This window comes from Emiliania huxleyi (assembly GCF_000372725.1).
Source record: "Emiliania huxleyi CCMP1516 chromosome Unknown EMIHUscaffold_142, whole genome shotgun sequence".
Lineage (NCBI taxonomy): Eukaryota > Haptophyta > Isochrysidales > Noelaerhabdaceae > Emiliania > Emiliania huxleyi.
The window spans coordinates 245,569-259,467 of record NW_005201176.1 but is presented as its reverse complement, the minus strand read 5'-3'; the positions used below and the strand labels follow the sequence as shown (position 1 = coordinate 259,467).

At 64.1% G+C, this 13,899-nt stretch overlaps 2 protein-coding genes across 2 annotated transcripts; one reads left to right on the top strand and one right to left on the bottom strand.

Moving 5' to 3' along the window:
• Window positions 1–7,786: 7,786 nt before the first annotated feature.
• Window positions 7,787–10,991, bottom strand: VDE (violaxanthin de-epoxidase). The gene is made up of 10 exons (XM_005787474.1): window positions 10,473–10,991; window positions 9,964–10,040; window positions 9,745–9,827; window positions 9,620–9,668; window positions 9,448–9,509; window positions 9,323–9,401; window positions 9,185–9,242; window positions 8,661–8,765; window positions 8,341–8,460; window positions 7,787–8,127 (listed from the first exon to the last, which is right to left on the bottom strand). Exons 1-10 carry the CDS (start codon window positions 10,941–10,943, stop codon window positions 8,032–8,034), a joined length of 1,200 nt encoding a protein of 399 aa, XP_005787531.1. The 5' UTR covers window positions 10,944–10,991; the 3' UTR covers window positions 7,787–8,031.
• A 217-nt stretch (window positions 10,992–11,208) lies between these two features.
• EMIHUDRAFT_227873 (hypothetical protein) lies at window positions 11,209–11,795 on the top strand (the record flags this gene model as incomplete). The annotated part of the gene is made up of 3 exons (XM_005787473.1): window positions 11,209–11,247; window positions 11,498–11,539; window positions 11,610–11,795. The coding sequence occupies 3 exons, from the start codon at window positions 11,209–11,211 to the stop codon at window positions 11,793–11,795; spliced, it is 267 nt and encodes an 88-aa protein (XP_005787530.1).
• Between the last annotated feature and the right edge of the window lie 2,104 nt (window positions 11,796–13,899).

Genomic DNA, 13,899 nt, shown 5'->3' with positions numbered 1-13,899 from the left:
CACGCCCGGGGAAGGGCGCCCGCGGCCAAACCCAACCGCGCGCGGCGCCGTCGGCGGCGATGACGGTCGAGCTACTCCCAGGGGCGCACTCGCCTCGAGGTCCGCGAGCTCGGCTTCGGCGTCCAAGGAGCTCCACCTCCGTCCAAAGGAGTGGTCCGTCACAGTCCAGGGCGCGATGTCAGCGGCCAAGGACTGATGCGTGTTCTGCACGTGCCACTCCGTCAGCGCCTCGAGCCTGTCACGCGCCGCCTCGGCATAGTCGTCGTTGACCATCTTGGCGCGTGCTGTGTGAGGCACGCGCACTGGCTGCGCGTCTCTCCTCCTCTCCCGCGCCCGCAGCCGAGGCAGCTGGGGAAGTGGGCTCTGCGGCAGGGGGCTCTGAGGCGAAGTCGCTGGGGAGACGCTCTCGTCGCTGTGAAGTACAGCGATCGCTACTCGAGTAACTCGCAAAACACTGGTGTTGCTAAAAATCTCTCTCTCTCTCCCAACTCGCTGGTCTCTCCGCAAGGCCTCTCCCCTCGACCGCGTCGAATCTCCACACACACACGCATGTTTTTCCTCATTTTTTACGTTGGGAACGGCGTTCTTTTGAAGCCGGCGGTCGGGTTCTCTCGACCGTCCTCGTCGGTGTCCTAGTCGATGGTAGTCTCGTCGCCTGCCAGAGCCACCTTCGGGCTCGGCCTCGTCTCAACGATCGCCGCCTTCGTGGCGTTCCATCTCACCGCTTCATACGGGCCGAGACATTCTGATCCGCGAGAAGGTCCGAGCGACGCGACATTCGCAGGCGCCGCTGCCCTCTTTGCCGTCTTCAGCGCAGTGCGGCTGCTCGTGCCGATCATCACTCCCACGCGCTCGCCCTTTCCTGTCGAGAGCACCCGCTCGGCGATGGACCTCGCGCTCGCTCGCATCCTCTTTCTGCTCATCTACGCGCAGAATGTGAGCTTCCGCAGCACGCCAGTGGCACTCACTGCAGGCAGCCATTCTATCAAGACAGGCCTGTGGGGCGACCTGGCGACCTGGCGCACAGAGTGGGTCGACGCTGCGTGGTGGGAGCCGCGTGCGATTCCACTGCTAGTGGCGTTTGCGATGGCCGGCGGCCCCTGCACCCAGCCTTGCTTCTTCCTTCTTGCCGTCCTCGAGGTTCGCTCGCACGTGCTTATGCAGACACACGAACCGGGGTACTTTGGGCACCATAATGGACACCTGTTCCCACCAGCGCTGCTGGTGTTTGCTTTTGCGCCAAGTGGCGACGCCCTCAACCTGTGCTCGTATTTGACCCGCGAGACAAGGCCACCCAGAGCGTCCCAGAGCGTCAAACGCCCAGAGTACACCGTCCCGTTCACCGCTCTTCTCTTGATCATCGCGAACGCCTACTTGTCCGCTGCTATACCAAAGCTCGTAAACTGCGGGGCTACGAGTACCTACACCTGGCCATTTAGCGCGACCTTTTGGTCGACTGGTATGATGAGCGACATCATTCGCACCGAATACTTCAGAAAATGCGATGGTTATGCCTGCCTCGACCCAAGCGCGGTCCGATGGAGGCCGCTCTGCCTTGACACACTGGGCGGCTTTGTCGCGTGGGCGTGGTCAAGCGTCTTTGGTGACGGCTCGGCCCCGCGCCCCGGTGTTCACGCCGCGTGCCTTCTTGGTGACTCGTACCTGAACCCCGCACTGCGTTTCGACCAGCTGCCCCCAATCATGCTCAGGGCGGCGGCCCTGAGCGCCGTCATTTGGGAAGCGGGAATGTGGCTCTGCGTCCTACACAAAGGCCCCCCACGCTGGCTCTCCGTGTGCACTGCCTTCCTGTTCCACCAAGGAAACCTCTGGATGACCAACATTCGATTCTACGACTTCGCCGACATGTACATTGTGTGGATGCCCTGGGCAGCGCTTCTAGGACTCATCCTCCGCGGTCGCACCGAAGCCAGCGACCACAACATCGCCGATGATGGCGAGCAGCGCACCAGCATGCTGGCTGGCGAAGAGGCTTCGGACTCCTTGGAAGCGGACTCGGGCAGGCCACAGCGATGGTCAAGCATGGCAAGCAGCAGAGGGAAGCGGTCGCAACTTTTGGTGGTGATATTCTCCATTGTGTGGGGCACTCTTCGCCTTCGGCCCGGTATCGCAGAAAGCGGCTCGTACCCGCTCGCAAGGTTCCCCGAATTTTGTCGGGCAAACTACCCCGTGGCGGGGGATGGCTCTTTCCTACGCGAGGTTCGCCTCCTCGCAGCAAGTGCAACACAGCCGCGCGAGTTTGCTCTCCTCGCACGGGTGCCCCTCTACAAACGGGTGGGGAAATTTCCAGCCCACCTCGGCTCTCCCTCGAAAGTGCACGCTGACAGGGAGGACGTTTGTGAAGAAGGTCACATGGAAAGTGCCGTTGGCCACCTTCTCCATGAGCTCCCCTCCCTCGGCTTGGCAAACTGGACGGCAGTCACGCATGCGCAGTTCGTCATCATGAGATTTGCCCTCGATAGCAGCTCGTCTTTGCGCTCCCAGCTCGACCGTAGCAAGAATGTGCGCCTCGTCATTCTGGTCGATCTGAATCTCGACAAGTTTCACTACTCCCGTCTGCCGCACTTACACGCTAAACCAGCATACCCCTCAACCTTTGCGGCCGACAGCGGGGGCCTTTTGCCACCTGCAGCGGCAGACTCACCTGCCTGGGTGCGTGCTTGCCCGCGCGAGAAAAAAACGCATTGGCGCACGTGTTCTGTTCGCAACGGAACAGATCCGGCGAAACCAGCAAAGGTCAAGCTGCAGAAGGTAAGCAAGTCGCTGCCATCGCGCGTGTGGCATGTGTGTGCCCCGCCCTGCCGACACACTTGTAACATGGCAATCTGAGGCGGTGCTGGACGCGCCGCTTTGTGGGGGACTAGCTGCCGCGCACAGGCCTGCACCGGCACCACCGTCGCCGACTTGGCCACGTCGTAGTGCGTGCCCGGGGGGGCGGGGGGGGGGGGGGGGGATACAGGGCGGAGATGTGGGGAGACCGTGGCTAAAGTGCTCGAGTTATATTTCTTTAACAAAGTGGGACCATGTGGAAGACGGCTAGTGCTAGTCCCCCATCGGGAGGACGACCCCGGCTAGTCGCCGACCACACCCACAAAGAACCCTGCACAAAGATCGCAAGGGCGGGGGCCTGTTCCTTTTTACCCATCTCACAGTAGAGAGGTGTCCGTTTTTATTTATTTATTTAACAAAGTGAGCTGGTTTGTAATTACGGTATACAAAGACCCGTACGGCAGTAAAAAGGACGTGTCTGCGGCGGCTCGAACGCGCTGCCGGTGCCGCGGGCGCGGCAATGGCCAATGGCAATGCCAATGCGCAATGGTCGGCTCTGGCGCGCCATCGACACAGCTCTGAACTGCGCCTCACCACTGACCGGCCAAGGCCGCCAAGTGGGCCAGCACCAGTCGCACATTGTGGCAGCAGTAAGCAGTGCATGTCTGATAGCTAGAGCAGCAGCGTCAGGATCGCAGGGTCGGATCGTGTCAAGCCTCTCGCCCGGCCGGCCGCGTGCAGACGTCGGCGCCTCGGCCTGTCTGCTGTCTGGAGAGTGGAGTGATTTTTCGGCGGTCAGTACGACCGATCAGGTTGGAGGTTTCTGATGATTGGAGGGTCTATCTGTATGTACTCCTCGAGATCTCTCCAAATCTGCCCTCTGAGCGACACTGAGCGCCGGAGCCCCGTTTCCGCACTGCGGCGCGGCGCACGGTGCCTCCGGCCCCCCCCGCGCCCCCCCAGAGTGCGTGCACAAGCTAGCGCACTTCTTCGACGTGGTGTCCGGGCGCACTTCTATTCATGAGCGAGTATCGCGCCCACCACGCCCTCAACTGGGTGCAGCTCTTGCTGCGGCGCGGCTTCGAGCTGGTGGCGGTCGAGCGCGCCGCGGCCAAAGATCCGCGCACAGCCCCAGGGCTCGTGTGGTGAGTGTGGGGTGTGCCTCAGGAGGCGGAGAGGCCGCGTGAACTCCCGTAGAAGCTCGCGAAGTGCGGATTTGGAGCGCCGCGCCGGACCTCCGCCGGGGCCCGCCGGGGCCACGGGAGAGGTCAGAAATCGTTTTGGGGGTTATACTACTACAAACCGGTCACGGTCCCGTCCAGTCTGGTCCCTTGGCCGGCCCTGCGCCGCTCGGCACCGCGCGGGGGTGCCGTTAAGCGACCCTACGGATTTGTTGTGGTCGATTTTGGCCAAAAACGTACGTAAGAGCTACATACACTGAAAACCCTGTCAGCAGAGTCCTCCTACGGGAATGTACGTAAGAGCCACATACACTGAGAGAGAGAGAGAGACCCCCTCTCTCTTTTCTCCCAGTAAGCTAAAAGTACGTACTGAAAAAGCCCAATGAGCAATGTTGATTCTTCGTGCCTATACGTAAAACCCACCCAAAGAGTGGTGGTCGGGCGGGAGACAACGGTCGTTGCGCGGTGGCCTGGGCGTTGACGGAAGTAGCCGGCGGCGCCAGGACTCCGGCAGAAGCTGCAGGCCTGGGTTTGTGCGGGCCTGGGTGTGTGCGGCGCGGGGCGCGTGCGCGACGAGGGGGGGCGAGAGTGCCGCGCGTTGCTGCGTGCGCTCGCCGATCGGCTTGTCCCTCCCGCGCGCGCTCGTGCTTCTCGCCTGCATGGTGGGACTTCAGGCCGATGTACCACCGGTACTTCTGCAGTTCGGCCAGATACGCACCGCCTCCACATTGCAGTTCCAGGCGTTGTGCGTTGTGCTCATGCTGATAGACCCCCAGCGGGCCGACGAGGTCAGGTGCGAGTACCTCGCGTACAACGGTGGCTGCTCGTCGAATAAAGCAGGACCGACGCTGCTCAACGTCACTGCTCACCGTGCACGAGCTCTCTTCAAGACGCACCACCCGCGGTGCCCGCGGCAGATATCAGAGCTTGCGAAGGCCAAGCATCTTGCGCGGCCATGGATCTTCGCCTCAGCCGCCAATAGTAGTTCGCTCGGCAGTGAAGGCAGCTTCGACGTTGCCGGCACGACACAGGCCGTCGAGTCGCAGCTTCGAGCGCGCGTCGAGTACGTTCAGCTCTCGAGTATGCTCGCATGGCGGGGGGTCGGCCTGCTCACGGACCTCCAGCCCATATTTCGGCTGTCGAATGCTCAGTTGAGTCACTTGCTTGAGTACATGCGGCTCTACTCGCTGCTGCGGCAATGCTGCGGACCGGAGGCGTCCAAAACCTGGAGGGCAATCCTCCTAGGGGCGCTCACTACACGGTCAGCGCCACATGGGGCAACGCCGCACCTCTGCTCTGTGTACAATCTCGACGCGCTCGAGGCCGCGCTCCTCCACACGCACATCCACGAGCAGTTTGGGCATACCCGCCCCATCCGGGCGCCTCACGAAATAGGCGAGCTAAATGGAACGCTTTGCTCAAGGAGCAACCGAGCCATGCAGCAGCACTGCAGCTTGCCGAAACGGGAGCGGATGAGAACCAACCTGTCAGTGCGAGATCAGCGGGCTTGCGTGTAATGTGTCATCATTTATCACAGCGGAGAACACGGGTGTGCCGCGGCGCGACGCGCGTTGCGAGGCCCGCTATACTGCGAATTGCTAGCTATACTGCGAATTGCTAGCATGGATGGTCAGAACAGGATAAAACTCAGAACCTAGACGAGGTAGCCTTCTACGGATACAGCATGCTGCGGTACGGCAGGCAACGAGGCAACTCACCAACGTACGTACCCCAAGTCGCAAGCGTACAATCCCCTCTGCTCCGCCGCCCCCTCTCACACATGGTCCACGTTCAGCGCGTGGGAGCGCCCCTTGACCTCCTCGGCGGCGGCGCGCCGGGCGGCGGAGGCGGCGGCGGACGAGGAGCCCTCGATCTCGCTGAGCACGAAGGAGGCGGGTGGTCGCGCGACGACGAGACCGAGCGGAACGACGGCGGCCCGGGCCCGTCGGAGTCGTCGGCGTCGTCGGCGTCGTCGGCGTCGTCGGCGTCGTCGGCGTCGCCCAGCGACACCTCCACGGACACCGCCGGCTTGGCGCGTCGGCGGCGGCGGCGGCGGCGGCGGCGCGCCGAGGCGAAGGAGCAGGCGACTCTCGAGAGCAGCAGCGCGCCCAGCACGGCGCCGCCCGCGACGGGCGCGATCTCGACCAGGCCGAGGGCGTCGGCCGAGCCGGGCCCGCGCTGGGCGCCGCCCGCCTCGAGCTCGTCGTCATCAGCGGGTGCAAGTCGGTAGAGTTCGGCGAGGCGCTCGCGCGCAACGGCGTCGGCGCCGTCGTGGGCTGGGAGACCAAGGTCGGCGGCGAGTCCGCGCGCCTCTTTGCAGGTCCGCCGAGCCTCTTCGCGCGCCCCGCACGCACGGCCCACACACAAGCACGCGTGCCTCCTCAACTCTTGACTCGCGGCGTTGCGCCTGCGCAGATGGCTTCTGGGAGGCGTACCAGCAGGGCGGCACCGTGCGTGAATCTTTCGAGCAGGCCAAGGCGGCTGTCTCCGGCACCGAAGTCGGCGGCGCGCCCAAGTTTGAGTTTGCCAACCCCAACTTTGCCGATGAGGCGGGGGGCGGCTTCCGAGCGGCCGCGTTGCCGCCGGCGTGCCGGTGCTGCTCGCATCGCTGCCGCCCGAGTGCTTCTACGGCGACGTCTTCCCGCTGTCGCTGCCGGCGCCGTACCTGCGGCGGCCAGACCTGGAGATGCATCCTCCCGCCCCGCCTCCCGCGCGAGAAGGAGCGAGGCCTCCTCTCGTCGCGCCGCTCCTCGCGCCTCGCCCACGAGCGAGAGCGAGAGAGCGAGAGCGAGGGGGAGGGCGAGAGCGAGAGCGAGGGGGAGAGCGGGAGCGAGGGGGAGAGCGGGAGCGGGAGAGAGAGAACGAGAGTAGCGAGGGCGAGAGCGAGAGAGAGAATGGCGGTCGGCGCTGCGCCCATCATCGCCGCCCTCGCCTCCTCCACCCCCTCGCCACCCCTCTCGCCACCCCCCTCGCCACCCCCCTCGCCGCCGCCGCCGCCCTCGCCGCCGCCGCCGCCGCCGCCCCGCTTGGGGCTTGTCGCTCTGCAGCAGCTGCTGCGCCGCGGAGCCATGCATCGCACTTCCGAGCCTAACCTCGGGTCATCTCGGGTGATCTCGGGTGATCTCGCGGCGGACCCGCGCGTCGCAACTCCCGCGCCGGGCGAGGCTCTCGAGGTAGCTGCCCATCGCCGGTGCGGGCATCGTGCTCGGCGCCTGATGGGAATTCATTGACTAACCTCTGATTAGAGGACCAACATCGCGTTGGGTGTGGGCAGCGTTGGGCCTGCACCTCTTGCCCTGCCGGATCCGGTCGGCCACCACGTCCGGGTGGGTTGGCGGCAGGTGGCGGTAGCGGCACGTCTCGCCTGATCACTTCTTGGCGCACGCGTCAGACGTGATGACTCATGAGGCGGGTGGCGGTAGCAGCACGCGTCTCGCCGCGCTGCAGCCGCGCGCACGCGCCGCGATTGATGAAGTCAAAGCAGAGCAGGTGGCCTGGCGGTCGATCCACTCTTCCAGTTAATGTACTAGTGACGAAGGCCGCGGCTGGTGGAGTCAAAGCAGAGCTGGTCGCCTGCTCAAGACCGCTGTCTGTCGTCTTCTCGAGACACACTGCGGGTGCGGACTGAAGCCGAAGCACAAGGTGGGTAGGCCCGGCCCGGGGTCGGCGAGGGTCGTGGCCGCCGCTGTCGCCGCCTCGGCGGCTGCAGGTGCAGCTGCGGCGAAGAGAGGGGCGGAGGACGCCGTCACGCGTCAGCGCCGCCTGGATCTGCGCCGAACCTCCTCCTCCTCCTCCTCCTCCTCCGCCAAGTGGCCCCCGAGTGGTTTTAATTTTTCAACGAAGCACGATTCGATATTGTGCGAAGAGTGAAGTACTGACCATGTGTATACACCGAACAGCGCGGTGGGAGCGTAACCGAATGAGAGAGAGATGCGGTCTGTCTCCCGCCGGGGCCTCATGCGGACGATCCAGTTGGGAGCGGGGCGGGAGACCGGAGGCAGGAGGCCGGGGGGACAGGAGAAGCGTACTGTCGTCGCGCGCAGCGGCGGGGCGGGAGCTCGAGCTATCGTCGCTTGAAGAGACTCGGTATGCCCTTCTGTGCTGCTGTCTGCAGCTCGGCCTCGACCGCCGCGACGTCGTCCTCGAGGGCGGCCTCCACCTGCAAGGAGAGTTCCTCCGAGCGGTCCAGAAGTGCATCCTCGCACCCGCTTCGCGTCGCGGACAATCTCGGGTCATCTCGGGTCATCTCGGGTCATCTCGGGTCATCTCGGGCCATCTCGGGTCATCTCGGGCCATCTCGGGCCATCTCGGGTCATCTCGGGTCATCTCGGTGCCATCTCGGGCCATCTCGGGCCATCTCGGCATGTCGCACCCGCTTCGCGTCTCGGACAATCTCGCGCTCAATCCCGACCACGTCCTTGACGAGCTCCTTCTCGAGCCCGACGACGTCGTCGACGAGAAGCTTCTCGAAGGTGGAGAACCCGCCCGCCACCTCCGACGAGGTACAGCCGAGATGTGGCCGAGATAGAGAATCGCCGAAGTGTGAGCCGAGATGTGGCCGAGATATGGCCGAGAATCGCCGAAGTTGAGAGCCGAGATGTGGCCGAACCACAGCCGAGATGTGGCCGATCGGTGTCGCCGGGAGATCGCCGAGATGCAGCCGAACCGCCGAGGTGCGGCCGAGCTCGCCACCTTGGACTCGACGAGCACAAAATCGGCCTCGAGCTCCTCGAGTCTGCTCTCCGCAGCGTTACACGAGTTGTCCGTCTCGGTAAAGTCGGCCCAGCGCAGGCCAACCTAGCCAGCAGGGGTGTGAGACTGTGTGAATTCGCGGAGCGAAGAAAATGTTAACCGGAATACGTCCATTTTGGGGCCTCGTTTGGAATACGTATTCCGGATTACGTGTGGAATACGGCCTAAAACTGCAATTTTATACGGAATACGGCCCTTTTGGAGGTCATTTGGAATACGTGGAATACGTATTCACACAGTAGGGCCCTGAGAGCGCATCCTAGACTCTGTCTCGGTCGATTCGGGCGCACGCAGACCTCTTATGAGCGTGTGCAGATTCTGCTACTTGCCGTGTCCTATTGCACCCGAGATGACCCGAGATGACCCGAGACTGCCCGATACTATACCACACCGCCCACGACCCCCACACTGGGTTCGGTACTCTGGAGGTATGGTACGTAAGCCTGCCCGCCACGACTGCACACCTTGTCGAGCGCCGCGCTGATCTCCGGCACGTACTCCTGCCGCAGCTTCGGCTCGCGCCTAACACGCCCAGCGCAGCTCGGCTCATCTCGGCTGATACCTCCGGCGCGTCCTCTCGGCGCGGCTTCGGCTTCGCGCGCGTGTAGATGACTGCGCCGCCGTAGCCGTCCCACGCGTCGTTGCTGCCGCGGTAGTAGACCACCACGTAGCCGCCCTTGCCTAATCGTGGATGCAAAACTGCGTCACCGACGCGGTCATGGTAGACTCGCGGCGTCGCCGCCCTCGCCCTTTGCGTCGTCGTAGGCGCGTCGGTTCGCGAGCACGTACCTCGCGAGCCGAGATCACACGAGATCGCCCGGGATGGGGCCGTGCGTGCGTGCGCGCGCGTGTGCGGCGCGGTGTGCGGCGCGCGGTGTGTCTGTCTCAGCGTCTGTCACCAGTCATCTTGGTAGTGCAGGAACTCGTTGTCGTGGTTGTACAGGATGCCTACGCGACAAGTCTCAAGCGCGTGACGGACACTTCCGCAGGGGCCGCGTGCTGGAACCGCGGCTGTGCAGGACACCGGGGCGGCTGGCGTCCTGCTTGAAGGTCTGCACCGTGTACCGCGTCACAAAGTTCGTCCCCGCCACCGGGTCCTTGATCCGCCTATGCGTGTCTCGGACATGTCCTGGGCGTGTCCTGGCCATGCCCCGCCACCGGGTCCTTGATCCGCCTATGGACGTGTCTCGGACATGTCCTGGGCGTGTCCTGGCCATGCCCCGCCACCGGGTCCTTGATCCGCCACTGCAGATTCCCGACGAGCAGGTCGGGCGCCGGCGCGCTGAATCGGTGCAGCTGGCAGTCGAAGATGTCGAAGGCCTGACGATGAATCAATTGATGAAGCCATCGATTGAGCCTCAGCTGGCATGCTGCCGCCGCCGCCGCCGCCGCCGCTGCTACGACTACTGCTGCTGCTGCTGCTGCTACGACTGCTGCTACTGCTGCTGCTGCTGCTGCTGCTGCTGCTGCTACGACTGCTGCTACGACTGCTGCTACGGCTGTTGCGGCGGCTGCTGCTGCGGCGGCGGCCGCTGCTGCCGCCGCTGCTGCTGCCGCTGCTGCTGCCGCTGCTGCTGCCGCTGCTGCTGCCGCTGCTGCTGCCGCTGCTGCTGCCGCTGCTGCTGCCGCTGCTGCTGCCGCTGCTGCTGCCGCTGCTGCTGCCGCTGCTGCTGCCGCTGCTGCTGCCGCTGCTGCTGCCGCTGCTGCTGCTGCTGCTGCTGCTGCCGCTGCTATTCCAGAGTACACAGACACCTTGTTGAGTCCAGCGGAGATGTACCAGTCGCCGTCGAGGTCAGAGGCGGAGAATTTGGTCACGAGCGTGCTGTCCGCCGGCACCGGCCACGACCCGTCGTCCTGCCGCTGCGGCACGCACTTCTGTTCCGTGACGGCCGCCTTTGTGAAGGCCTCAGTGACGCCGTTCGCAAACTTGTCGCCGCACGCAATCTGGCACGTGGCCTCATCCGGCCGGTTGGTGCAGGTCTGGATGCAGGCGAGGTTGGCCAAGCAGGTTGGGTCCGTCACGCACCGCGCAAGCGCGCCGGGCGCCTTCTGTATGAGGCAGGACCCGATCGCAGCGCCGTCAGTGGCAGCAATGGCAGGCGGCGCGACAAACGCCGGCGCAGCAGTCAGCAGAGCGGCCGCAATCACGCCCGCCGCGTGTCTGCGTGCGCCTTCCAGCGCTGAACCGCCGGCGCGCTGCGGCGCGAGAGAGAGCTTCACCATGGTGCTGCTTGGCGAAAACACTAAGCCGGCAATGCCATGGAGAGGGCGCCCTCCCCCGAGCGCGCGCGAGAGGGATGGGACACGGCTCCGCTTTTTTTCAATTCTTTGCCGCCACCCCTCTCCTTAAAATCTCTGTGTGGTGGCGGCGTGCCGTCCTCCCATCCCCCCCTGGTTTTCTGTTTTCTTTCTTTCTGCCACGGGCGGCGCGCGACGCGTGTTTCGCCCGGTCCGTCGGGGACTCGGGGAGCTCACAGAAGACGGCCTGATGGAGAAGCTGCACGACCCCGCTTGTAAGGCGTGCGCCGTCTGCTCGCGCGAGCCGCGCAGCTGTCCATCCAGAGAGAGAGAGATTTTTAGCAATACCAAACAACTATCACACTCACACGTCATTTGGGGCCTGGCAACCCTGTCCACGCGCTTTTGTTGTCCATCCAGCACAACGGCGAGATTTTTGAAACCCAACATGAAATCACTGAAGTCGACAAACAAAGCTCGCCGCCTGGGCGGACGCGATGCGCGCCCCGGCCAACGCGCCGGTCGTGCACGACGACAAGGAGAAACCAGAGCTCACCCGGCGGTACAACGAGGGGTACAATGTCAGAACGGCCAGGTCTCTGTCAGAACATCTGCGGGAGCTCCACAAACCAGGTTTGCTCGCAATCGGAGGCATGTGACCCGAACGGTTGGGGCGCCACGCGCTGCTGCAAGAACCTCTTCCACTACCGCTGCCTGCACGCTTGGCTGAGCGACGATAGTGACGTCGAGACGAGCCACGGGATGGAGCCGATCAACACGGCCTGCCCTTGCTGCCGAGGCTTTGTTCCGAAGTCGGTGTCACGCATGTTGGGATAGCCCCATAGTGCATACCAAGCTGTAGCCCGTACGAGCAGTTCAGCAACAGCCAACACCATGTGACCAAGAACATAACAGCCGGCAAGAAAGAAGAACAAAAAACTTTTGCCGTATAAAGCCATGTATGTGAATGGCTAGTTCCATTTCACTCTGACACGCTAATCTTGAAAACGTCCAACGGAGCTCCGTGTTGCTCCCAGCGCCCTCCCCCGCGCTTCCTGCGGCCATGGCCGATGATACTAGTATGAGAGGTCATCTGGCTACCGCGAGCGCGACTCAACTCGCCGACGTCGTCCGATGATTGTGCCTCAAAGTCAGCCTCCGGAGGCTATCGTGGGGTCGAGCCGGCAGTAGCCGTGACATGTGGTTCCACCACCCCTCGTATGCTTTGCCTCTGACCGCCACCGTTCCCAGGCTGCCAAATGGGATGGAAAGGAAGGCTCGGCGAGCGTATAGATGCGTGCTCGACCTCGTCGTGTCAACTTGCACGACTGCGCTGGTAGGCGCGATGAGCGTCGTGCCACCTGACCCGAGACGGGTCGCAGGCGTCGTACCGAGCGCGTCGAGACTGTGTCCTGATGTGATCTGCACGGGTGAGTCACGTCGGCGTCAAAGGAGCGACGTGCGACCTGTCAGAGCTTGATCTCCGATCTCAGCGGCGTCGAGTCGTCTCCGGCGCGCGACAAAGGTACATCCCCAGGACGCGCAGAGGCAGCTGCGACCCCGCCAAGTGGACGGGGGCACTCCGCGCCACCTGCCGAGTGCCCCCGTCCACTCGGCGGGGTCACAGCTGCCTCTGGAAGGCACCGAGATGTACCTTTTTGCGCAAATGGTCAAATCAAGGTTTTGTAACGCGAGCTGTGCCACAGTGAAATGGCACTAGCCAATATGTCTGTCGGGCTGTCGGTGCAGCCACGCGGCGGTACGCGGCTTTTTCGTATATGGTATATCCTATTACGGAGCAGCTTCGTCTCTGCGGGATCATCCCGAGGCTAGCTGCGCGTCTCGCCGCCCCTGCTCGCTGCCGCTTTCGGCTCGTGGTGGCTAGGGATCCTTTCCCGGGAGTGAACCAGCGCGAGTGACTAGCCAAGAGGAGAAGAAACGCGCCCACAGCGCGAGAGGCGGTTTCACAGTCGAAGGGTCGGAACCACCGAAAGCAAGCTACCACGCGCCTTCTCAGTGAGGCTTCACCGTCAGGCTCCAAGCCACCAGACAACGAGAAAAAACCGATGGCATTGACCGATTACCAGCAGCAAGTGACGGCCGCACTCGCGGAGTGCGGCGACGCCGTTGGAGACGGCGCGCTAGAGGCAGTCGCGCGCGCGATGGCACTGACACCAAAAGAAGAAACTCGCGCACGAGCTCCCCCGCGGCCAGAGTGTCCTATACGTACGCAAGGGCCAGAGAGTTGGACGCGATAGCACTCGCGCGTCCTTCCTTCTCAACGACCTCCGGCGACCGCGCCTCCGACTCAGAGCATGCTCGCATCCTAGTCCACCTCCTCGATGCCCTCTGTGCCCTCTGGCGCATCGGCCGAGATGTGGCCGCCCTTGGGCAGCGCGAGCCAGAGGGTGAGGGCGCCAGGGCGCACGCGCAGCTCCGCGCGCATCTTCGGCGGCGCGTTGAGGAGCGCCTCCACGAGCGGGCTCTTAGGGGCCTGCGAGGCGCTCCCGCTGCCGTCGCTGACGTTGAAGCTCGCCTCGAAGACGCGGCCCGCGCCCGGCCGCCCGAGCCGCTCCCCGCGCCCGGGTCCGCGCGTGACTGCTTTGGCTGTGAACGACTCGGACGGCCGGAAGGTCAGGCTCGCCGTGGAGACCTGTCCTGGGAACTCCCTCTCGTGCTGGTGGTGGTATGCCACGGAGAGCCGCAGGCGGAGGGACGGCGCACCCGCCTCGTCCACCTCCAGCCGCATGCGGAGCCAAGCGGCGCGGTGGTGCGTGGCGCCGACGCCCAGCAGGCTCGCCGACTGCTTGAGCGCGCTCAGCTGCGCCGGCGAGAGGGCGACGACGATCTCTGGCTCGACCGCGTCCCGCTGCTTTGCGCGGCTCACGACGGTGTGCTTCTGAGTGTGCTCCCAGCCCTGCCCGTGGGTGTAGCGGCGCCC